Raw genomic sequence first — 25,463 nt, 5'->3', positions numbered from 1 at the left:
CGAATGACTGTATGATAAAAAAGTAGAGTCTAAGCGCCTTGAGGAAAAGGAAGCAGAAAGTTCTAGGGTGACTAAACAGCATTACAGTAACAGAGTTAGAGCACTTAACCTCAGAGGAGTACTGGAGATTATATGGCCAGGAATGTTTGATGTAGGAGGAAGCTTTTGAGCTGCGCTTGAAGGATAGATAGGATTTTGACTGGTGGTACTAATAGTGAAGGCATTCTGGTTCTCATCTGGGAAAAAGCCAGCCCTCTGTTTTTGCTATAGATAGGGAATGATTACGGAAGTGTGACAGCTAAAGCTGGAAAGAAACAATAGAGCAAGCTCTTACAAGTGCTTGACTGAGTGAGGGCTTTCAATTTTCTTGGAAGACATCAAGGAGCAATTGAAGGTCTTTGAGTAGAGCAGTATCTTGCCACTGCATATCAGATAGAAAAGAGGGAAAGGACTAGAGGTTAGAGCTTGTGAGTAATGGGAATTCCTAAAAATAGATACCAAGAAAGCCATGTTGAGATGGATGAATGAAGGCTGTGTATTTCTGCTTACCCATTAGTGAAGGGATTCAGATCTTTATATCAGCCAGGTGTCCCACACAGCTCAAGGTCACGGGAAACCAGACTTTCTGGTAATGGGAGCTTTGTTTAGATCTGTAAATACCAAGGTTTTCTTTCTTTTTTCCCTTTTTCTCTCTACTTTTGTTATTTATTGAAGGAAGGGAGTATAAAGTTGTAAGAAAAGTTGAGCTGAGTAGGAAAGATCGTTTCAGGTGTGGCAAATGGTGAGAAAGTTGTTTCCCTAAACTGTCTCAATTTGCTCCCCATTTAAAAATTTCTTAGAGGCATATAGTGTGCTTGAAAAAAATGTAAAACAACTTAAAAATTTGCCAGCTTTTTAAAACTTGTAGTTGGCAATGCTTTGTGTTAAATTACTTGTTGCTCTGCTTTTTGTTGCTAGTGAGATAAAGAATGCTTCGTTCTCAATTTATTTTAGTATCTTCCAATTGTTTTGTAATTTGGCAATGACTTCATTGTATTGCAGATGAGAGGGGGGATCCTTTCTGGCCAGCGTTACACTGTTTCATGGTGATTCTGGATCGCCTTGGATCTAAGGTCTGGGGTCAACTTATTGACCCTTTTGAGGCATTTCTGACCATTATCAACAACGTGAGCTACAACAGAGAGATCCAGAATATACGGAAAAGCTCTGTCAGGTTAGTTCCGTTCGTGTGTCAGGATATAAAAGCGCTATAAGGAAGTCTGTTTGTTGTAACTTACTGAACAATAGGGTTTTCTCTTTTTTTTCCCCTTCATTTCCATAATTTCTATTTATTCTTAATATTTAAGGACCAAGTTAGAACCGGAGTCCTATCTGGATGATATGGTGACTTGCAGCCAGATTGTATACAATTATAATCCTGAAAAGACCAAAAAGGTATAAAACTTTGAGAATTTAGATGACATTGTATTGCCTTTGTATTGTAGGACAGTGTTTTACATAATGAGTTGAATTGCTGATTTTGTGATAGATAGCTATTCTGAATCACATCTGCTTAAAGGCTGTCTCATTGAACAGATGGATTGTGCGTGGGGGAAAATGGACTTTAACCACCATGTGCCCACTTTGGAAAATTCATTTTTTTAAGTGCAGTTAGGAAGAGTGGAAAGTGTATGGGATGGAGGAAATAAGTAACATGACTAGAAATGGAAACCAGCTAATTAAGGTCAGAGTACCTGGAGCTGCTATAAATTTACCTTTTCCTGAAACCTTAACCTCAGAATTGAACTATTTTTCACTTTACTGGGAGAGGAGGGATATGTGTATGTGTAAACCAAAATAGGAACATGGAGCCATATATTTTCTTCTTTACAACTTGTGTGCTAAACCTGTCATGAATGATGCTTGTTTATCTGAATGTCAGTATTTCTTTCCTTGTAGGATTCAGGGTGGAGATCAGCCGTTTGCCCTGACTATTGTCCTAACATGTATGAAGAAATGGAAACATTAGCCAGTGTGCTTCAGTCAGATATTGGTCAAGACATGCGTGTTCATAATAGCACGTTTCTGTGGTTCATCCCTTTTGTGCAGTCCCTCATGGACCTTAAGGACTTGGGCGTGCCTTACATAGTAGAGGTCATCCATCATCTGCACTCCGAGGTCAAAGATGTTCTCATTGAGGAAGTAGTCGTGTGTGACAAAGTCACCGAATTCTTTTTTCTAATTTTGGTGTCAGTGATTGAACTCCACAGAAATAAAAAATGTTTGCATCTGCTGTGGGTCAGCTCCCAGAAGTGGGTGGAAGCTGTGGTTAAATGCGCCAAGCTTCCGACCAGCGCCTTTGCACGGAGCTCTGAGAAGTCATCCAGCAGTGGCTCCAAAGGAACACCGATGGTGTCCTCTGTGTCGCTGCACTCAATGCCATCAAATTCTGTACAGCTTGCCTGTGTGCAGCTGATTCGAAGTCTCCTTAAAGAAGGTTATCAGCTTGGGCAGCAGACTCTTTGTAAGCAATTCTGGGATAAGCTCAACTTATTCCTGCGAGGAAATTTATCTCTAGGTTGGCAGCTGACTAGTCAGGAAACCCAAGAGTTACAAACTTGTTTAACGCAAATTATTAAAAACATAAAATTCAAAGTTCCGCAGTCTAACGCTTTTGTGGATCTGACTCTGTGCAAACCCGCTCCTGCATGTAGTTGTAAAGAAGAAAGTGAACACATTGGGAAGAAGTGTAAAAACGTGTACTGTCTGGAAAGTTCTAGCCCAACATTTTCTAAGGAACCAATGAAAGCTGATGCATATCGAGTGCAAGAGAGTGGGTCGAGCAAAGCAAGTACTACTGTAAAAGAGAATAATGAGCAAAATTGTATAAAAGATTCAAAGCTAGAAGACCATCTCTCAGCTGAGTCATGCTTAAAGCAGAATAGTAAAAACCTTTTCACTGAAGGATCTCACGATCAAGTTAAAAAACATACAGTGAAGCAGACGTCTGTAAATAACAATTCCTCATATACACCACAGAACTGTCCTTTAAGAAATGGTCCAGAAAGGAAATGTGACAGAGGAAGAGGAATAATGTCACCATGTTTGTTGACTGATTCTAGCACTGATTCTCTGGAAAAGGTGTCCACATCAAATGAGGATTTCTCGTCAAAGAATGATATTGGTGAAACTTCAAAAGCAAAAACTGAGGCCCAGAAAGATGAAATCTGTGCTAAGTTATCAAATGTAATAAAGCAATACAGGAAAAGTACTTCGGTTGATAATGCTATGAAATCAGAGGGAAACCTGACTGTATCTGACATGGAGAATTTCTATTCCAGGAAAACTACAGGAGGTCAGAAAGGGGATAGCTTCCTCCACAATGTCTCCTTAGACCGTAATGGTATTCTGGATAATAAAAATGGAGAACAAAAGTCTCATAACAGTTTATTGCTGAAAAAGAAACAATTGAAGAATGAAGAGTCAGCTGTTTTCTCTTCCCATGAAAACAATTGTCAAATACAGGAATGTCATACTGATAAAGATTTGATCTCATTTACAGAAATGACCAGTACTTTCATGCATGAAACATCTTTTAAAGATCCTGTGACTATACTTGAATCAAAAGAGAAGGAAATGAGCAAGAGTACTGATCGGGTTTCTTCTAACTCGAGAGAGCAGACCCTTAGCAGCTGTCCCAAGTCTGATACCTTAACAGATTCCTTGATAGACCTCCACAAATTATCTTTAATAGCTCAAGCTGGTGTTAGTAAGTTTCCGTCAGATTCACCTCAAAAACGCTCATCCCAGCTACAAAGAAAAGTAAAAGACAAAAGTTTCACAGCCAACCGAAAGAATGTCGGAGAAACCTGCCACAGACAAATTATTATTATTTCAGATTCTGATGATGATGGTGATGATGAAAGAATTCTTGATTTTGAGAAACACATTGTTAAACAAGATAAAATATGCATCAAGAAACAATGTCCACAGCAGCATACTTCAATAGCTAATATGAATGTGGATAGGAAACTGATAAAGAAAGAAGAGACAAATTCCACTTCACCGTTTGAGGAATGTGATTCTCAGGTTTTTGAGTTTGAAAGCCAACAGAATGTGTTTTCAGTGTGGCAAGATCAGGAACCAGACAATAAGAATTCAGTGCAAGGGGATGGAAAAAACTCATGGTTGACCCATATGGCTGATATCACAAATGATTGGGGTTATGACACAGATTATCCTATGTCCGAAGAAGTTACTACAGAAGAAGCAGAGGGTGTTGAAGAACATGCAGGACCACAGAGCAGTCGGGTGTCTGTTGAGGTATTTTGTGGAACTGAGGTAAAAAAACCAAAGCGAAAACAATGTGAAAAACCTAAGGACGAGGGTTTTCCTTTAAGGCCTTCATCTTCTGACAGAAAGGATCAGTCTGATAATAGAGAGCTGACCAAAAATGATTTTAAAGGTATAGACTTAAGGACCACAACTGCCGGTTCAAGTATTCAGAGAACCACCACAGTTCCCCTAGAGAAGTCTTCTTCAAAACTTCATGGTTATTCCAGAAGCATTAGGAGAGTCCCAGCTTCTAAAACTCCTAAGAAAACACATTCAGATACCAAAAAAGGGCACAATAAAAGTTCAAATTACATAAGTTGTAGGACAACTCCTGCTATAGTGCCACCAAAGAAGTTTCGCCAGTGTCCTGAACCAGCTTCCAAAGCTGAGAAACTTGGTCTGAAAAAGCGTGTTCGTAGGGCATGTGAGTTGTCTCAGCGATCTTTAGACTGTATAGTTCAATTACGTGACCACGGCAAAACTGTTGGAGTAGTTGATACCCGAAAAAAGACTAAACTAATTTCTCCTCAGACTCCTCCTGTCAAAAATAAGACACTGCTTAAGAGTCAAAGTTTTCAGTTGCAGAGGCAGGTGCGACCCAAATCACAGCAAAATAGACCAGGACTTTCTGATGAGAGTAAGATTACTACAGGAGCAGGGCCACGTGCAGCATCGAGTACCGACATTTCTGTGCCCAGATCAGACCGGTCAGGTTCCAGTAGTAAAGGAGGAGCTGAGGTAATTGCTAACAGTAATGGAAAACAATTACCAAAACGTGTGTCTTTTGAACAGGAACCTATGAAAGCAAAATACATTTCTCAGATGACTGGCAGTCCTCATCATTTGAACCAGTGTAATTCTGTGGTGCTAAATGGAAGAACACCAACGAATGAAATAACTCTCTCTACTTCAGAGGACCCTTCAGGTGGAGGTGATCTAACTGTCCATGTAGAGGTGGCAGTTTTGCAAAAGGGAGAGCCTGAGGCCAGTAGTGATGTGGAGGAAGATAAAATATTTTTAACACAGTGTGACCCTGAAGACATGGATTTGTGTTCACAAATGCAGAATGATAACGATAAACTCATCGAAGTAGTTCATGGACAAGAGATAGTTCAGGTTGAAGATTTTCTCAGTCAGCCCCAGTTGGAGTCTTTGAGTGGCACAAAATGTAAGTACAAAGATTGTCTTGAAACTACGAAGAACCAGGGCGAGTATTGCCCCAAACACATTGAAACTAAAGCAGCCGATGAGGATGTGTTTCGAAAACCTGCCTTGCCTCTGTCTGCCCTGAAACCATTGAGACCTTCCACAACGAAGATTTTTAGCTCAAGTACCACCTCACGAACTGCTCATCTTTCCAGGTCTTTGGAAAATGCCCCAGCTATAAAAAATAAGGCAAATGGGGTCCACTCCGTTTTGAAAGCGCCACTGCCAGCCTGTGTGGTGTCTCAGAAACCAGTGGGTGAAGCGAAGAGTTTGGGCAACGTTCTTCACTCTCCAACTCCAAGCAACTCCAACAGGCAAGGTTATAAACTCCCGCTGGGTGAGAGGAAACCTTTCTCGGCTTCTCCAGTAAACATTCTCTTTTCGTCACAGTCCATCTCTGACGCCTTCATTAAAGAGATCTTAAAGTGGAAATACGAAATGTTCGTGAACTTCGATCAGTGTGGGCCCCCAGCAGCTCTGTGTCAGGCCATCTCAAGACCCGTGCCTGTCAGATTTCAAGATTATGGAGATTATTTTGATGTGTTTTTCCCTTTGTTGATACTGAATACGTTTGAAACCGTAAGTATTTGTTTTAATTCTGTACCTGTCCAGACTTGAAAGTCGCTTCTTTTCTTTCCCATACTGAGTGATAGAGTCCAGGGGCCAATACGGACCTCACTGTGATTTAGAGGTAGCTTGTAGATTTCACGTTGTACAGACATTTGTGCCAGACACTGTTCTAGAAGCTGGTGGTACAGGGGAAACATTGTCTTAACCTCTACTCTCTAGAGCTTACAGACAATTCAGAGTGCTAATGCACCAAGTTCAGGGGTAGCCCAGGAGGAAATGATTTTCAGTGCAAAGGGAGGGGAAGACTTCTCAGAAGAGGCAGTCTCCCACATCCATTTTATTTTATTTTTTTGAAAAGTAATGTAGACCTTTACTCAAGTTTTCTTGAGGAGGTTGGCAAAGGGTAAATTACAATGAACAGAACAAAGCAATATATCCTGAATTTCTCCTGACGTATCTGTCCTTCCCATTTCTTACTCATCGTAGCACCTGCTTTTTCCCTGTAGATGTCTCCCCCACCCATCACGTCCTATCCTGGTTCTTGTCTCGTCCTCATCCTCCCTGACGAGTGCCAAATAAAATACAGGATTCCCACTTAGGTCTTCACCTCAGAAAAACGGCTGATAATTCCTTAGTGTCAGCATCCAACAGCATTTTGAAGGGTGTTTTGGTGTTCTCAAAACAGTAAAGGATTTTTGCTTCTTCAGATTTCTTAAACAAAACAAAAAACCAAACCCAAATATATGGTAAGACTTAAAAGCAAAACCAAGAACACTGAAGTCAGTATTCATGTGTTCACTCACTTGACAGGTACTTGGGTGCCTGATACCTGCCGCGTGCTGTTACAGGCCTGGGAGGTAAAGTGAGCGAGACACACGAGGCCTGTGCCTTCTGGAAGTGGTCATCTCCGATCGGGATGAGGGCTGTCGTGTGACCTGGAGATAGGGCACTTTAGACTGAGAAGTCAGACAGCTTCTGTGAGCAGTGTATTTACACCGAGAGCAGAATGACCAGAAGGACTCGACCATGGGAAGTAGATTCCAGGCAGAGGAAGTGCAAAGACACTAAGGTCAAGTGTGTTGACAAAAGAAATGTATGGCCCAAAGGGGCACACCTGCTACAGTAGGAGGTGATCCAGGGTATTGGTGACCTTTGTCAAGGTCAGTGCCTTCTAGACAGCGTATCAATGCATCTTGAGGGTGCCCTTGAATCTCTCGTATCAATTCATGCCCCAAATTTTAGCCATTGTTTTTAAGACTTAATTATTTTATTAGTGTTGCCGAAGCGTTAGAAACACCTCACTGACAATCCTCAATCTCTGTCCATAACACAAAGTGAAATATCTGTATTAGAAGAATTTTCTTCTCATAGAACAATTGTTAGCTCAGTGAGCAGTGCGTACAGTAAAATGAGCTGGGGGAAATGTTATTCATTTTGAAGCTTATTTTTTTCTTTAATCTTTTTGTTCTTGCTGGAAAGCACTAAATTGTTTAGACGTCATTCACAGCCCATATGTTTAGGACAGACACATTTCTGATTTTATTTTTCTCTGCGTGTAGAGGTATTTCTATATTTCTTTTTAAATTATTTTTTAAACTTTACTTAAATGTGTTTTTCCGGGACCCATCCTCTCCAAGTCAAGTAGTTGTTTCAATCTAGTTGTGGAGGGTGCAGCTCACAGTGGCCCATGTGGGGATCAAACCAGCAACCTTGTTGTTAAGAGCACTGCGCTCTAACCAACTGAGCTAACCGACCACCCCACTCTATATTCCTTTTTAAGATTTCTTCCTTTCAGGACATTTTTGCAGCCCTAGCCTTTTCAAAGTAGTGAGCACAAGTTTCATTTGTACAGTTTAAAATAGTCAAATACTCCTGTAAAGCCCATTATAAAAAACAGCAGGCACCCTCCACCCGCCCCCAAGTAACCGCTTTTAATTCTTAATGGATCCTCTTGATACTTCTATATTTCTGAATAACATGCCACTATTGTGACTTGTTCATTTTTCAACTTTAGACATTTTCTGTTAGTTTCCGCTACAGGAAGTCCCCTCTCTCCCAGCCCTATCTTCACTCACACACCTTTCCTATTCCCTCATTCTCACTATGGAGTTGTCTGGGAATTTTAGGTCAGTGTTTGTTGTTGTTCTGACTATATAAAAGTTGTCCACAGCTAAGTCAGGTAGTATATTTTAACTACTTTTCCTTTCCTTCCCAACTCTTTGTTTTCTTTGGATTTGTTTCCTTTACTTAGTTTCCTATATACTTATTACTAAATTAGCTTCAGACTCTTTTGGATGTTTTTTATTTTATTTTATTGGGGAAGGGGAACAGGACTTTATTGGGGTACAGTGTGTACTTCCAGGACTTTTTTCCAAGTCAAGTTGTTGTCCTTTCAGTCTTAGTTGTGTCGGGTGCTGTTCAGCTTCAAGTTGTTCTTTCAGTCTTAGTTGTGGAGGGCGCAGCTCAGCTCCAGGTCCAGTTGCAGGGGGCGCAGCCCACCATCCCTTGCGGGACTCGAGGAATCGAACTGGCAACCTTGTGGTTGAGAGGATGCGCTCTGATCAACAGCCATCCGGGAGCTCAGCGGCAGCTCAGCTCAAGGTGCCGTGTTCAATCTTAGTTGCAGGGGCGCTGCCCACCATCCCTTGCGGGACTCGAGGAATCGAACTGGCAACCTTGTGGTTGAGAGCCCACTGGCCCATGTGGGAATCGAACAGGTAGCCTTCGGAGTTAGGAGCATGGAGCTCTAACCGCCTGAGCCACCGGGCCGGCCCTCTTTTGGATGTTTTAACGATCATTATGATCAGACACATCCGGTAATCTTGGTTTATGGTGGTTATCCTGAAACACCATCCTCATCCTGGGGTTGCATTTCCTTCCCTGTGTTGGATCGGTCTCCTGTACCCCAGGTTGTCTTCCTGGCTCACGCCCTCAGTGTAGTAAGGCATAGCCTTCAAGCTTTCTGAGAAAAGGATGTGTGGGAGGGACATTTTTGAAACCTTGCATGTCTTAAAATTTAATCACATTTGCTTTAATTTTTTTTGTATTTTCCATCATAGTACCGGTAGTCTTGGATAATAAGTTTCATCATTGATGAAGGCCAGTTGTAGATTTAAATACTTAACAACTAAACTGTTAAATTTAGATAAAACACTCAAGCCCAAAAGGTAATTTGTTAGTTTTTTTCCTAATTGAAAACTAAAACGACTTATTTACACAAGTAGTCGGTCTTCTTTCTAAATTTGGGATTGTCCCCTTTGTTTCTCAGAAGATCCTCAAGGGTGCTTCTGAATTTGAGGTTTTGGGAAATGGGTGCAGAGGTTTAGAAGCTGGCAGGATGACATGCTGGTGAGAATTTGCAACCAGTCTAGGTCATTTGGACTTGCGGGGAGTGCTGTTCTCAGTGCTGCCCACCAGTGCTCACGCTTACTGGAGACGCTTTCTAGCTGCAATGTGCCATGTAGTGGCCCCAGGTGGCTGCTGGGCCTGGGAATGTGGCTGGTGAGACTGAGGGATGGAGTTTGTTCCCAGCTCTGTTACTGATTTCTAGTTTAATTCCATTGTAATCCAAAGGAAGACATTGCGTATTTGCTGTCCTTTTGTGTTTTGTTTTGTTTTGTTTTTCTGCTGTCCTTTTAAATTGGTTAAGATGTGTTTTATGACCCAGAGGGCGTCTGTTTTGGTGAATGTCCGGTGTGAGCTTTAGAAGAATGCTTATTTAATCTGCTGTTGTTGCTTGAAGTAGCCTATTGATGGCATTTATATCAGGCTGATGGAGGGTGCTTTTGAATTTAGCTGTGTCTACTAATTTTCTGCCCGCTGTACCAGTCCATTTCTGATAGAGTGTTAGTCTCCAACTAAAATATTGGGTTGATCTATTTATTTTTGCAGGTCCATCAGTTTTTGCCTCCCTTATTTTGATGCTCTGTTATTAGGCACATGCATATGAAGGCTTATCATGACTTCCTGGAATACTGACCCATTTATCATTTTGTGATGCCCCTTTTTATCCCTGATCACTTGCCTTGCCCTGAGGTCTGCTCTGTCACAAATTAATATAGCTACTCCGCTTTCTTTTTTTAAAATTGCTTCTTCTGTTGTGCACGGTTGAAATGTAGACAATGAGAAGTTTTTTCAAAATCCTATCTGGCTTTAGCTGTCAGTCACTACCTTTATGGTCTTGGGCATGTTACTGGAATGTTCTCCGTTTCTTCTACTGGCAACAGCATCTGCTAACAGGGTACAGAGGTGTTAAGAAACATGTGTAAATTGCCCTGTGTGATACTATCCCACTTCCTTTTGATTACCGTTGGCGTATTTTATCTTTCGCCATCCCTTTAACCTATAAATGTCTTTATATTTAAAGTGAGTTTCTTGTAGACAGCATATAATTGGGTGTTGTTTTTTTAATCTATTCTGATAATCTTTCATTTGGTATATTTAGACCATTGACATTTAAGGTGATTCCTGATACCAATAGAATAATTTTTGCCATATTAGTTACTACTTTCTATTTATTGCTCTTGTTCTTTTTTCCTATATTTGTCTTCCATGCTTTCTCTCCCTTTGGGATTTCTTCCTTCCTTCCTTTTTTCCTTCCTTCCTTCCTTCCTTCCTTCCTTCCTTCCTTCCTTCCTTCCTTCCTTCTTTCCTTTCTTCCTTCCTTCCTTCCTTCCTTCCTTCCTTCCTTCCTTCCTTCCTTCTTTCCTTCCTTCCTTCCTTTCATCTTTTTACTGGGGAATATTGAGGAACAGTGTGATTTTTTTCCAGGACTCATTAGCTCCATGTGAAGCTGATTTCCATCTAGTTGTGGAGGGCGCAGCTCCCTGGCCCATATGGGAATTGAACCGGCGATCTTGGTGTTACCAGCACTGCACTCTAACCACTGGCAAATCAGCCACCCTCCTTTGTGGTTTTCAATTGAACATTTTATCTATTTCTCTTTTTCCTTAGCACTTAATTTCATTTAGTGGTTTCCCTAGAGCTTGCAATATATATTTACAACTAATCCATGTCCACTTTCATGGGCAATGTGAGTACCTTATAATAACAAAATATTTCGAATTCTTCCTTCCCATCCCTTGTATCATCACTGCCATATATTTCACTTATAGGTAAGCATAATAAGCATATATATGTACACAGAAGCATATGTAATTGAATACATTGTTGCTACTTTGAATAAACTATTGGATCAATTAAGTTTAAGTAACAGAAGGTTTACCTTTACTTACTCCTTCTTCATAGCTCTTCCTTTGTTTATCTAGATCCAAGTTTCTGACCTGTAAAATTTTCCTTCTCTTAAGGATCTTTAACATTTCTTGCAAGATAAATTTAATGGTGACAAATTTCCTCAATCTCTGTTTGTCTGAGAGAGTAATTCTCTTTTGAAGGGTAATTTTGCAGGGTTCAGAATTGTAGGCTGGTGGTTTTTTCTCTCAACAGTTTAAATATTTCACTCCACTCACTTCTTGTTTGAATGGTTGTTGAGAAGTCAGGTGTAATCTTATCTTCTCTCTATTGGTAAGGTTGTTTTTTTTTTTGTTTTGTTTGTTTGTTTGTTTTGTTTTTACCTATTGGCTTCTTTCAAGATTTTTCTTTATTTTTGATGTGTCATATTCCTGATTTTGACTATGATATGCCCTGGTGTGATTTTTTTGGCATTTATTCTGCTTTGTGTTTTTTGAGCTTCCTGGATCTGTGATTGGGTGTCTGACATTAATTTGGGGAAACTCAGTCATTATTGCTTCAAATATTGCTTCTGTTCCTTCTTCTCTTTCTTTCTTCTTGTGTTCCCATTATATGCACGTTCTACCTTTTGCAGTTGCCTCACAGTTCTTGGATATTCTGTTGTTTTTTACTTAGGGTTTTTTTTTTTCTTTCTCTCTGCTTTTCAGCTTTAGTAGTTTCAATTGCTGTAGCCTGAAGCTCGGAGATTCTTTCCTCACCCATGTCCAGTCTAATGAGTCCATCAGAGGCGTTCTTATTCTTCATTTCTGTTCCAGTGTTTTTTATCTCTAGCATTTCTTTTTTATTCTTTCTTAGAATTTATTTCTCTCCACTTACATTATTCATCTATTCTTGCATAGTCTACTTTTTCCATTAAACTCTTCACGTTACAATTTTTAAAATTTCTGGTCTGATAATTCCAACATCCCTGCCGTATCTGACTCTGGTTCTTTTGCTTGTTCACTCTCTTCAGACTGTGAGTTCTGCCTTTGAGTACACCTTGTAATTTTTGTTGAAAGGTAGACACGATATACTGGTTAAAAGGAACAGCAGTAAATAGGCCTTTAGTAATGTGAGCTGTGGGGAAGGGGGACATGTTCTGTTGTCCTATGATAAGGGCTCCATCATTTAACGAGCCTGTGCCTCTGCGCTGTGAACCTTATGCGTTTGTCGGTTCCCCCACCTCCTTAGGTGGGACAGGATGGCTGGAATGGGCCCGAGTTGATTATCTCTCTTTCCCCAAGTGTATCAGGTTCTGATGAAACGCCAGCAGTGCGACCCTGGTATTTCCCCATAGAGCAAGCCTTGTTAAGAAGCTCCGAAGGCTCTGGTGTATTTCAGAATGGTTCCTTTTCTCCTCTCCCTGCTGGAAGCAAAGGGATTTTTCTCCCCATATTCAATGAGGTCCTGGTAGTAGAACTCCTAGAGGAAAAACTCACCAAAGTGTGGGGCCCCCTTATGACGGGGTTCCCCGAGAGTTTTTAACACTTGGAGTTGTCCATGCTGAGCGTCCAGCATTTTGTCAGTTACACTTCAGGTTTTCCTGTCCCGACACAGGTTTCTGCTTACCGGTTCTGCTCAGGTAAGTTGTGATTGTACCCACCTGTCTCTCCAGGTCGAGGGCAGCGATTTGCCCTGTGACCTCAGTTCTCTGGTTGAATTTAAGAAGAGTTGTTGATTTGCAGCTTGTTCAGATTTTTAGTTGTTGTTAGGATGGAGTGGCGACTTCCTAGTTCCTTACGTGCGGAACTGAAAACTGGAAGTCCCAAATTAATTTGGAGTGTTTCTGTCACCTGAGATTCTAGGTTCTGGATTTTACTATTGCTTACTTTGGAAGCTTTGCAGTTTAGTATTGACTTTTCAGAATGTGCTTGCTTTCTTAGTTTGCTTTTATTGCTTTGTATAGGTGGCACAGGAGTGGAGCAACTCTCCAAATAAAGAAAAACTCCATCAGTTGCGTTTCCGAAAATTCCCTGCAGATTATAAAAAATACTGGGAGTTTGTGGGTAAGTCCTTTCTTATGTAACTTGGAACGTATCATATAATAATCAGAGATTGCTATCTGCGGAAACATTATCATTTGACTTTTCTGGGACATCGGTTTCCTAAGCTAAATTAGTAACCTCTAACAAAGAGTGTTTAAAGTCTTAATTAATGAGGGTAGTTACTGGGACAGTTATAAATATAAAATGTATTTAGCTTAACCATTCTTTAATTAGAAAGCCACAGGCCAAAGTATCCATGGAAGCTGGACATGTGAGAGAGTGTGAGTGAAGGGGGCTTGACCAGGGAGGGGTGGGGGGTTATAATAATAGTGGTTATAGATTCTGAGTAAATCTTCCTGATATGTGAAACACTCTCTCATTTATGTATTAGTTATAAATAAACCACCATTCAGAACTCTTTAAAATAAAAAGTATAAATCCACCACCCACCCTCCAAAAAAATCCTACTCCATGTTTTTTCTTTGCTAAGAAAAGAAGCATGTGAAAGCATTTTGGGGGAAAGGTAGTATATATTCAATGTAGAACATTCAGATAACATTAGCCAGCAGTAAAATAAACTTCACCCACAATTCCCATTATTCAGAGATAATGCTATGAGCATAGCGTGTATCTTACTGTCAGGCTACTGTTAGCCTGTGTGAATTGTGTGTGTGGCAGGTGGGGGTGGGTGGGGGTCATTTTGCCTATTTTGTGGCCATTCATTTATTCAGCAAACATTTACTGGCTTTATTTATATACTATCTGATACTGTATGACTCGAGATGCTGAGTGCATAGCTATAAAGAAAACATAAAACGCTTGCCTTCATGAAGCTTACATTTGACTTATTTTCATTTAAAATATTGCACATGTCTTTTCAGAGGTATTAAATAATAACAGTATATTTAATATTTTTGTTATTCCATTGTCAGCGTATTTCATAGTCCATTTATCCAGTCATTTCTAGTTAGACCTGTACATTGTTTACAATTTTTCACTATTAGAAACACTCTGAGTAAATCCGTTTGCTACGTCAAACAAATACACATTTTCAGACTTTTGATTCATGTTGCCTCTGCCTATAAGAAGGAATATCAGTTTCACTTCTAACATTGGATATAAGAGTGTATGTCGCCCTCATTTGTTAGTTTAAACTTTTTTTTTTAATATATGGAAATGTGTATCTTTGAGGTTGTGGTTTTTGTCCCAGGTCTTTACTGGTCACTTGTATTATTGAGTTTGGGGAACAATGGTAATTGTCCATGCCCTTTGTCCTTTGTTCTGTTAGGGAGGTTGTTTTCTTCTTAATTTGTATTCATTGTCTTATTTTTTTCATTTAATTTCACGTGTAGTTTTTGAAGCACAGACAGTTTTTATCTTCACATATTCAAAGCTACCATATTTATTTCTTTATAGTTCTGACTTTGGTCTTAGAAATCATATAAATACTTTTACATTTTCTTGCACTATTTTTATATTTTTAAATATTTAAATCACTAATTTATCTGGCATTTCTCTTGATCAGATGATAGAATCACTTAGCATTTATTACTCTTGTGTCTGGCTTCTCTCATTTAACATGTCTGTAGCTCCTCAATTTTGAGTGCATATTTGTTTTTTTTTTCATTGCTGTGGTAATATGTCATTGTGTGAATATCGCACAATTTGCTGCTGATAACACTTTTTTCAGCAGTTTTGACCTCTCTAAGGGCTCCCCCCAAGTCCATTCCCAGGATGGATGATGCGCTCCTGGGAGGACCTGCTGTGTCAACTCTTCCAGCGTTTTATGGATAATGCCACTGTGGTCATTCTCGTATCTCTTAGTGTTTTCATGAGGGCTTTTTGGTTGAGTCTACTCATAATACCCAGAGTGGATTGCCTGATTCAACTTGGGTGGATTATGCCAAGCCTGTTGTACAAAATAGTCCCCCACCAGCAGTGTGTGACAAGTCACACTGCTCCACGTCTTCACTCACACATTTGTACTGACTGTCATGTGAATTTCGGTGATTGATGTGTGTGTATTGATGGCCTTTTGTGGTTTTATTTTGTAATAGCCTTTGTAATAATCAATGAGGTTGAGCATCTTTTCATTTATTTAGTAGATGCTTCAGTAACCTCTTTGGGGAAAGTGCCTGTTGAAGGCTCTTGTTGATTTTCTGTTAAAAGTCTTGTTTTGTGTGTCTGTGTGTGTGGCGGAGGGCTTGTGGTTAGTGCTCTGTGCCTCATTTCAGAAACCTGTGTTCCCTGTTGCAGGTTGCAAATATATTATCTTAACATCTAGAAGAGGTGTCAGCAAACCCAGTTTGCAGATCTGCCCCATATGCGGTTTTGTATTGCCCTACAGGAAGGTTTTTACATTGACAAAGGGCTTCGAAAAAAAGATGCGAAAAGATGCGATGAACATACTACACACACCGTATGTGGCCTGTAGAGAAAAGCTTTGGCTCCTTACAGAAAATATTTGCCAACCCTTTTTCTGGAGCATTGATTTCTTTTTTTTTTTTAATTTTTTTTTTTTATTAAATTTATTGGGGTGACAATTGTGAGTAAAATTACATAGATTTCAGGTGTACAATTCTGTATTACATCATCTATAAATCCCATTGTGTGTTCACCACCCAGAGTCAGTTCTCCTTCCATCACCATATATTTGATCCCCCTTTACCCTCATCACCCACCCCCCACCCCCTTACCCACTGGTAACCACTAAACTATTGTCTGTGTCTATGAGTTTTTCTTTCTCATTTGTTTGTCTTGTTCCTTTGTTGTTTTTGGTTTATATACCACGTATCAGTGAAATCAAGGGTTCTCTGCTTTTTCTGTCTGACTTATTTCACTTAGCATTATACTCTCAAGATCCATCCATGTTGTCACAAATGCTCCTATATCATCTTTCCTTAACGCCGGATAGTATTCCATTGTGTATATATACCACAACTTCTTTATAAATTCATCTATCGAAGTACATTTTGGTTGTTTCCATGTCTTGGCCACCATACACAAAGCTGCAATGAACATTGGAGTACACGTGTCTTTATAGAGAAATGTTTTCAGATTTTTTGGGTAGATACCCAGGAAAGCGATTGCTGGGTCATATGGTAATTCTATTCGTAATTTCTTGAGGAACCTCCACACGGCCTTCCATAGCGGCTGCACCAGTCTGCATTCCCACCAACAGTGGATGAGGGTTCCTTTTTCTCCACAGCCTCTCCAACACTTGTTAGAGCATTGATTTCTTTATCAACCTGCAGTCGATTTTTGTGCACGAGTGAGATATAGGGATCATGTTTAATTTTTTTCCAGATGAAGTTATTCCAATGCTGTTTGTTGAGAAGACCATCTTTTCTCCTTGCTCTGCAATGCCATATTTGTCATAAATCTAGTGGCATTTAATGCATAGATCTTCCTCAGGACTCATTTCTTATTGGGTCATTTGCCTACCCTTGTGCCCATATCACATTGTTTGATTACTTAGTCTAGCTTTATAATAAGTTTTAATCTCCAGGAAACAAGTCCTCCTACCTTGTTTTGTCTTAAAAATGCCTTGGTTATTAGTGTCCTTTGTAATCCCATATAAATTTTAGAGGAAAAAAGTAAAAATTTGTTAAGAATTGACACCTATCTAATACGGTATTGATTTTCTAACTAATGCGTAATGAGGTATGTGTCTTCAATTATTTATATTTACTTTCAGTAATGGAGAGGTTTTGCAGATTATCTTTGGTTAAATTTTCTTTTAGTCATTTTTAATTTTATTTCAGTGAATATATCTAAAGGATACAGACCTAAAAAGTTCATAATAAAATAATTTTTATTGCTAAAATATTAACAATTCCTTAATATCAGATAGCTAATCATTGTTTAAATTTCCGCTTTCCTCATAATTTTTTTCATCCTGTTTGATTTAATATCCAAATTAGGTTCGCTCATTGACACTGGTTGTTATATCTTTTTTTAACTATAATGCTCTCAATATTTTTTCTTTGTAATTTATTTGTTGAGGAAGTTGGGTCATTGATCCTGCAGAGTTACCCACTGTCTGGATTTTGCTGATTGAGTCCCCGTGGTGTTGTAGTATGTTTTCCTATGCTCTGCATTTCCTGTAAATTGATAATTGGATCTAGAGGTCTGATCAGATTCAAGTTTGATTTATTATTTCTGGCCAAACTATTTCATAAGTGGTGGTATTTTCTTTTATCAGGAGGTTCATGATGTCTAATTTCTCTTTTTGTAACATTTACAGCTGTTGATGCTTAATGTTTTGGCTAATTAAGTTACTAAAGGACACAAAATGGTGATATTTTTATTTGTTCATTTCTTTACTTATTACCTGGACTAGTTCTATAAAGAGAAATTTCTCCATGTTTGATTACTCAGTGTTTTATTTCATAAATAAAGGTAGAATAAGTACTTGACTCTGGACCAGTTTTCGAAATAATGAGTTATTCACTTCAAGCAGTCACTTCAAAAGTTGACCAGTGAACTTTTTAAAAATTATTTCGAATGCATTGACTGAAATACACTTTTCTTTCAATCCATTGTAACTGGCTCCTTCGTGTTAACTCCTGAGCTGCTTAGCAAGGAATCTACTAAGTCTTGAGCTCTTGAAGAGTCTTGAAGAGCTCTCCGTATATGGGACTCAAGCTATTAAATCAATGAAGGTGAATAAAAAAGCAACCTGTAAAATGAAAAATAGAAACAAAGGAGTCTAATTACACACGTATATTAAATTTATTACCTTCTTTTGTTTTGATTGAATACTAAAATTTTTTTCTATTTTTAAAAACAACTTTTCATTTTTTCTCTGTTTTGGAAACTGTACCTCAATTTATACTTGGTTTGCTATTTTAGTAGTTAGATTTAAACTTACAATGTGCATCCTTGATTTATCAAGGTCTGTAGTTTCAATAGATATTTCAAATGTCTATTTTGGCTTTTTAGCAGTTTTTAAGAAACATTTTATAATATTGTATAATCAACATTTGAAAATGTTGACTGTCTTCGATTACCATTCTGAAGTATATATGACGTCCTTTAGCGCTGTACCCGTGCTTGAACTTAGTACAGGGTTTAGTTTCTTTTAAGTTAATCTTATTTAAAATAATTCTGTTACACTAAATGCTGACTTCTTATTGTTTCATAGTTTATCTTGACGAATCTGAACTAGCTAAACAGCTTCATCCAAAGGAGAATGATTTGGTGTTTTTGGTTCCTGAAAGACTAACTGGAGAGAAGAAGGACATGGGCAGAAATCCCCTGAAGGAGTTCCAGGCCTATCACTGTGGTTATATTCACAAGTTCCGCCGCACTTCAGTCAGTAAGTCAGTAGTGAGACGTCGGAGAGAGGCTGTCGGGTCAGCTCATCTTTTAGTTTCCCAGCCATGTGTTTGCTCCACAGGCAACCCTTAAATGGCATGGGTTTGAACTGCGCGGGTCCACTTATAGGTGGCTTGTTTCAATAACTACCGTAAATGTGTTTTTTTCTTCCTTATGATGTTTTTAATAACATCTTTTCTCTAGCTAACATATTGCAAGAATACAGTGTGTAGTACATATAACATACAAAATATGTGTTAATGGACTATAATACTAGGAATGCTTCTGGTCAACAGTAAGCTATTAGTACCCCCCTCACATCCCTCATCCTTTCCCCACCCCCTTTGTCTGCTTTCTTTGTAGCACCTACTTAGCACCTGTCTCCCTCTCCGGAAAAGTAAGCTTCTTGAGCACAGGAACATTGCCTGGTTCTTAGGAAGCACTTAGTAAATATTTATTGAATTACTTAAATCACGTCATACCAACGACAGTTATAAGATACCTAATTCTGAATAACCTTTTTAACTGGACACCGTTATTCACTGAAATTAACTGAAATTGCTTTTCTCTTTCTTGGTAATAGTGCGTAATGGAAAGTCTGAGTGTTCCCTTTTCATCCAGAGTCAAGATAATTTGCCAGTCAATTTAAATGAATTTGTGAAATGTACTGTAATCAGTTCTCTGGTAACTACACAAAGGAAGTTAAAAGCCATGTGTTTGTTGAGTGGTCGGAACCAGCTGGCCAGAGCTATCCTGAATCCAAACCCCATGGACTTCTGTACAAAAGATTTACTGACTACAGCCTCGGAGAGAATTGTGAGTGATGATTGTATGCTAACAGGGAAAGTCAGGAAACTTCCTGGCGGGATGTTAAAGCACCATGCTGCGTTTATCTGCTCCGTATTCCTGGGAGTCTGCCACAAAGACACATTCACTGTGCGCCCAGACATGTTGTTAGTGCTTGGTTTTCTTCCATATTGCGGAGATAGATTAGCGAGGCCAGCTTATCTTACGAGGAGGAAGGTAATAGTACAGAATTGAAAATGTGCTTGAAGAGCAACAGTAAAATGTTGGCCGACCAGCCTAGTTAAGGTCAGGTCGTTAAAATTCAGGAGGAGGAGAATTAAGTGGTATTGTTGCAAGTATGAAGATGAAGTTGTCATTCTGTGTGAACACGTTTATCTCACTGTAAGTGCTGTATGTAAGTGCCAAGAAGTTAACACAGAGAAAGGCAAAGGAATATTTTTGAACCCCTGCTGTGTGCTAGGGTTTTTGTGTGTTATCTCAGTCAGTTCTTACCCGTCCCAGATTTAATGGATGACAAAGGCTGAGGCAAGAGAGGTTAGGATTTAAGAGACCTAGCTTGTGAGTGAAACTGAGGTCTCAACTCATCTGACCCAAAGGCCATACTCTTTCCATTATATCGTGTGTGAGGAAAGAAAGTCTTTGAATGTTTTTACTAAGGAGAGAATTGACTAAAATGGAAAGAACCAAAGAATAAATAGAAGAAAAGTGTAGACAGTTTATTGCTATCATCTTTATAAGGCTCACAAAAATACAGTTACAGTATTTGTAGGTGAGCTGAAGTCTGCATGCACATATGGTGTAAGTCACTTTCTTTCCAGTCATGAAAGTGGTTTTTAGATTAAAGGTTGCTTTGGGATCTTGCCTGATCCTTACAGGAAGAATACCTCATTCTCCCTTATGTCTTCTGTATAGACTGCCTACTTGAAAGATTTCAATGAAGACCAAAAGAAAGCGATAGAAACTGCGTATGCTATGGTGAAACACTCCCCATCAGTTGCCAAGATCTGTCTGATTCATGGACCACCTGGAACAGGAAAATCGAAAACTATTGTTGGCCTCCTCTACCGCCTCCTGACAGAGGTAGAGTGTTTGTGAGCGCCTCAGTGCATCCGTGAACTTGAACTAACTGGCAAGGCAATAAGTACTAACGTGTCTTTTCCTTTCACTTGTGTGTATCTCTTTGGTGTTGTGTGGAACTTGATCGGCGAAGTGGGTGGCAGAGAGTGAGAAAGTTATAAGAAGTAAAAAGAGCAGGAAATGCTGTCTTGGGTGAAACTAAACCCAAAGTTCACCACGGTGGTCTTCTGGCTTTATTACAGGTTATTCTAGGTCACATCGAATGCCGGGAGGCTGTGTGGAATGGCTTCCTGGGCTACATTTTGATTGGATTGAGTATTGAGTAAAAACAGTGGATAGTAAGGTCAGGCTCAAAGAAGTTATGAGGAGATTTTCATGCCAGAGTAATTTGAGTGTCACTGTAAGATGTAGATGCTTTTATTTTTAATTCTTTACAAGGGGAACTTGCAAACATACATGGAAGTAGAGAAAACTTATAAAACTGCATACTGGACCTCATCGTGGTTTTTATTTGTTTGGTGTGTATGTCAAACCGTAGAACCCGAGGAAAGGGCATTCTGATGAAAACTCCAACGCCAAAATCAAGCAAAACCGCGTCCTTGTGTGTGCGCCTTCCAATGCAGCCGTTGATGAACTTATGAAAAAAATCATCCTTGAATTCAAAGAAAAATGCAAAGACAAGAATCATCCTCTGGGTATGTACTTGTGTGGGCTTGATTTGTTCGTTTTCAGACTTTCATGTGGGCAGCTTTGAACGACAAAGAGGAAGCAGATTCTGGTATTGACTTCTCCCCGGGGCTGTGGCTCACACGTCCTCAGCGATTCTTTTAACACGTAGTTCTGCACATTCCCTCTGCCCGGCTCTGTGCTGGGTACTGAGGTTTCAGCAGCGAATCCTCAGAAGACAGTCCTGCATCATTGGGCAACTAGAATGTAAAGCCGTAAGTTCTGTGGTGGAAGTGAAATGGGGCTGTTTTTACACACCTTCGCGTGGCTCTTGGTTCAGTCAGAGACGGTTAGGGACAGCTTGTGGAGGAAATGATGTCTAAGATGAAGCTGAAGCGTAATTGGGAGTTAGCCATGGGGAGGCGACGGGGAGGGAACCGTAGCAGAAGCTTCCGGAGGACCAGAGGCAAGAGAACCTCCTGCAGTTCAGTGTAGTTAGGCTGTAACAGGCCCCACGAAGGCCAGGGTTTGGGATTTGTTCATTGGAAGGTCCCCAGTGCCTAGGACAGTGCTTGGCACTCGGTGAGGGCTTAGTAGATACTTAGTGACTGAAAAGCTAGAGCTGTCACTGTTTATAGTTATCGAGTGCTTCCATGTCAGTAATCCTGACAGCTAGGTCTCAATCCCCCTCCTACCTGCATCTCATAGGAGGAGAGACAGAAGAGTAGACGTGTGAAGTACCCCCAGGGGAACCTTCTTTGAGTTCAGTTGAAAGATGGGTGAAGAGCATCACCACAGAGGGTTCAGGATGCTTGAATGAAGACGTGAAAGACTTTCTGTTCACTTCACCTTAACACCTACTCTCGGAGCACCCGCTTTGAGTGGTGTGGTTATGGCTCTCTATTCCACTGGGTTGTCAAGCTCCAACCACATGGCGTTTTCCTTGAGGTTATCTGACAGTGCCTTCTACCAGTTAGGATTGCTTCGGCTGCAGATAGCATAGACTCCAGATACAGTGACTTCAGTATGAGAAGTGTCTTTCTTACTCAGAAGCCCCGAGACGGGCAGCTCAGCACTGGTGCTGGCGTGATGGCTGTGCAGCTGCACGTCTGCAGACACCCGGGCTCCTTCTGTCGTGCTCCAGTGTGTGTGGCCTCGTTCCTCAGTGCACCGTGGTCAGAGGGGGCTGCTCCAGTGCCAGTAATCACGTCCAGCAGCAAGTGTGAAGCAGACACGAGGACAGGCGCAGGGAGCACACTAGTCCTGCTTGCAGGACGGTTCCAGACACTGCTGGTAGAGCTGTGCTCATTTCCTCGGCGCTGGAACTTACTCACAGGGCTCCACCCAGCTCGGGAACCTGGGACTGGTCACCTCTGTTCTGAGGGGCGCACACAGTTTCCTTTTTACTACATACATGTGCCCCACAGACAGAATTCCTTTGATCTTGAAACTTATATTGTCAGCCTGCAACTTGCCCACCCACCATAACATTTGTGCGATTGATGGTTTTTACATGTCACTGTATATGTCAACACAGCCGTGTATCTCGCCTGCTATAGGCTGTTTCATTGTATGCGCGCACAGTGTATTCATTGTCCATTGACAGAAACTGGGGTTCTTTTCCAGTTTTTGTTATTTCACATTTTATTGTAGTGAGCAGCTGTATGCCCGTGTGTATTTCTCCAGGCAGGTACAGAAATGACATTTATTACCACAGTGAATAAATGAATTGGACTGTGTTGCACTACACAGCAGTGAAAGGGAGCACACTGGATGAAGCGAGCATGGACTCCTCCCCGTGTCGCCTGTGTTTCTATGCAGCTGCCTGGAGCAGTGCTTTTCACACTGGGGCCTGTGACTGTTCGGTGGGCTAGCAGGTCAGTTCAGGGAGACCAGAAGCAGCCTACGTAACCAAGGTAAAGTAGAGCAGAAGAGAAGAGAAAAGAGAAGAGTATAGATAGTGAGGATGTGTTGTTCTGTGATACCGCTTTCATTGCTGAGGGGTGAAATGTGTGTTTTCATTGCTGAGGGGTGAAATGTTCTCATGTGATAGGTCAAGTTCCAGAGAGCTTATGAGAACACTGACCTAGTGCTTGTATGCCTGGAAGAGATTCGTGCATCTTCAGTTTCTACATAGTGCCAGATTCTTCTCGAAAGTGGTCGTCCCACATGTCCCAGAGCAGCTGGCTCCCGTGTTGAGTGCTGGGTGCAGTTGGAGTTTGCCTTTCCCTAACTTGTCAGGTGTATACTGATGACACTGTGGCCGGCCAGGCAGGCACGGGGCGGGTGCGTGAGGCAGCTGGGGGGAGGGGGAGGTAAAATTTTTCTTTTCTTAGAAAATAAATTTCCTGTTAGTAAGGAGCTTTTTTCTTCTTTTTTCAGTACTTTTTCACTTGTTTCACTACTTCCAGTGGCCCTCAGTGTCCTTTAAGGAAATGACATCTCACCATTACGTATGATGTTCATTTGTAGGTGTCCGTATATACCTTTTATCAGGTTAAAAAAGTTCCCTTCTCAAGAGTTTTTATCATGAATCGGTGTTGAATTTTATTGCATGCATTTTGGGGGGGGTTTTTTGCATTCATTGAAATGATAAGTTTTTCTTCTTAAAATTTTGATGTGGTAAATTACGTTTTTCTAATGTTAAAATACCTTTGCTTGCTAGAATAAAGCCAACTTGGTCATGTATTACTGTTTTTTTAACACAGTGCTGGATTGCCAATGTTTTATTGAGGATTTTTTAAATGACTATTCATAAGTGAAGCTAGCCTGTAATTTTTCTTCATCATATTTTTGTCTAGTTTTAGTATTGGGGTTACATAGACTTTAAAAATGGAGTTGGGGACAATTCTTTTGTTTATTCTGTGTCTTTGTATCACACAGAGATGATCTCTTGAGTGTTAATTTGTTTTTAGTGTTGTTTGTTTGGTTGGTTGCTTTGTTGTTTGGTTGGTTTTCTAGTTTTTTTTTAATCTGTCTGATGGTTGGTTGGTTTTTTGACAGAAGGGTAAGTTTTTATCTACTGTCCGAATGTGTTTAATTGCTATACATCTATGCAAATTTTCTAGATTTGAGTTGAGTTTTACCAATTCACATTTTCAAGAAAAAAATTCCACTTCATCTTAGGTTTTCATATATGTTGACATAAAGTTGTCCATTGTGTTCTCATTTAAAAAATCGCAATTGTGTTTCTAAGGGTCACCTTTGTCATTCCCTGTATTATGTATTTAGTGTCTAAGTTCACCCTTGGCACGGCTCTGTGATTGGACAGGCCCAGAAGAGAACGCATTGTTTTCCTAGCCAAGCCCAGGCCAGGATAGGTTACTTGTTTCTCATCCCACCACCTCTTTTAGGCCCGTTTGCTTTCTAGTGGGCTTTAAAATCCAAGCCTCTGTTATCAAACTTGTATAGCTTGATTAGAATGGTAGTTCTGCCAATGTGGACGTTTGTCAAACTCTGTGGAACTAAAGATTTTTAAATCTCTGGATTTTATTGAATGTAACTTAAAAAACATGTAAGCACTGAAACCAGACCAGCGCTTGCTCACCCCTCACCCTCTCCCTCAGGGAAGCACAACAGCTCAAAGCTTTCAACTCTGGTTTTCCACTTTCTGGTTTTTTTTTGGGCCCTGAGGAATTTGTCTTACATGCTTATGAATTTCCCTGAAATTTAAAGGATGTCTGTTACAATTTGTGGAGCGTTTCTAGGTATTTATAGAGAGTGAGCTACTAGGTAATTTCATCCACCTTTCTGGTGGAAAGACAAGTAAGTTAGCAGTTTTGAAATCTTCAAGTCAATGTAGGCCAGAGAAGATGGCTTTAGATTTGAAGAATGAGCTGAATGAGGAACAAAAATAAGTTGTAGACAAGTGTGTAATAAGTCACTGGGTCATTCAGTGGGTATTTACTGTATTTATTGTGTGCCAGCCACTATTGTGGGCAGTTACCAAAGCAAAACCCTATTCTTACTGGTCTTCGATTCAGTGGAAGGAAATGCAATAGATAGTAAAACAAGTATGTGATGTGTGTGTCCCATTGGGATGAGTGTTGACAAACTGCATGACTGTTATAGTTTAGCCCAATAATGCAGTGGGAAATTTTTAGATTAATAGCTAAAATGTGGTAACCTAAAATCAAAAAGTGGTCAGTAAACCAGCCAAATGATGTTTACAGATTTTAGAATTATCTCACTCCAGATTTCTGGAGTAGCATGTGATGTGGAGCAGAGTTTTGAAAACTTTGTTCTGGGGGCCGGCCCGGTTGCTCAGGAGGTTGGAGCTCCATGCTCCTA

The 25,463-nt window shown here is 40.2% G+C and overlaps 1 protein-coding gene across 8 annotated transcripts in view; it reads left to right on the top strand.

The window, feature by feature from the left end:
• The window catches only part of SETX (senataxin), a 60,050-nt gene that overhangs the window by 13,145 nt on the left and 21,442 nt on the right, over positions 1–25,463 (top strand). For all 8 annotated transcript variants that reach the window (XM_081065923.1, XM_081065919.1, XM_081065922.1 and 5 more), the window contains exons 8-15: positions 1,042–1,213; positions 1,347–1,434; positions 1,939–6,099; positions 13,226–13,325; positions 18,451–18,624; positions 19,207–19,439; positions 20,343–20,510; positions 21,046–21,202. In XM_081065923.1, the coding sequence (XP_080922049.1) occupies positions 1,042–1,213; positions 1,347–1,434; positions 1,939–6,099; positions 13,226–13,325; positions 18,451–18,624; positions 19,207–19,439; positions 20,343–20,510; positions 21,046–21,202 (5,253 nt within the window). The remainder of the gene's footprint in view (positions 1–1,041; positions 1,214–1,346; positions 1,435–1,938; positions 6,100–13,225; positions 13,326–18,450; positions 18,625–19,206; positions 19,440–20,342; positions 20,511–21,045; positions 21,203–25,463) is intronic.

This window comes from Rhinolophus hipposideros (assembly GCF_964194185.1).
Source record: "Rhinolophus hipposideros genome assembly, chromosome: 11".
NCBI classification, from domain to species: domain Eukaryota; kingdom Metazoa; phylum Chordata; class Mammalia; order Chiroptera; family Rhinolophidae; genus Rhinolophus; species Rhinolophus hipposideros.
The sequence above is the reverse complement of the archived record's forward strand: the minus strand, read 5'-3'. Positions and strand labels throughout refer to the sequence as shown.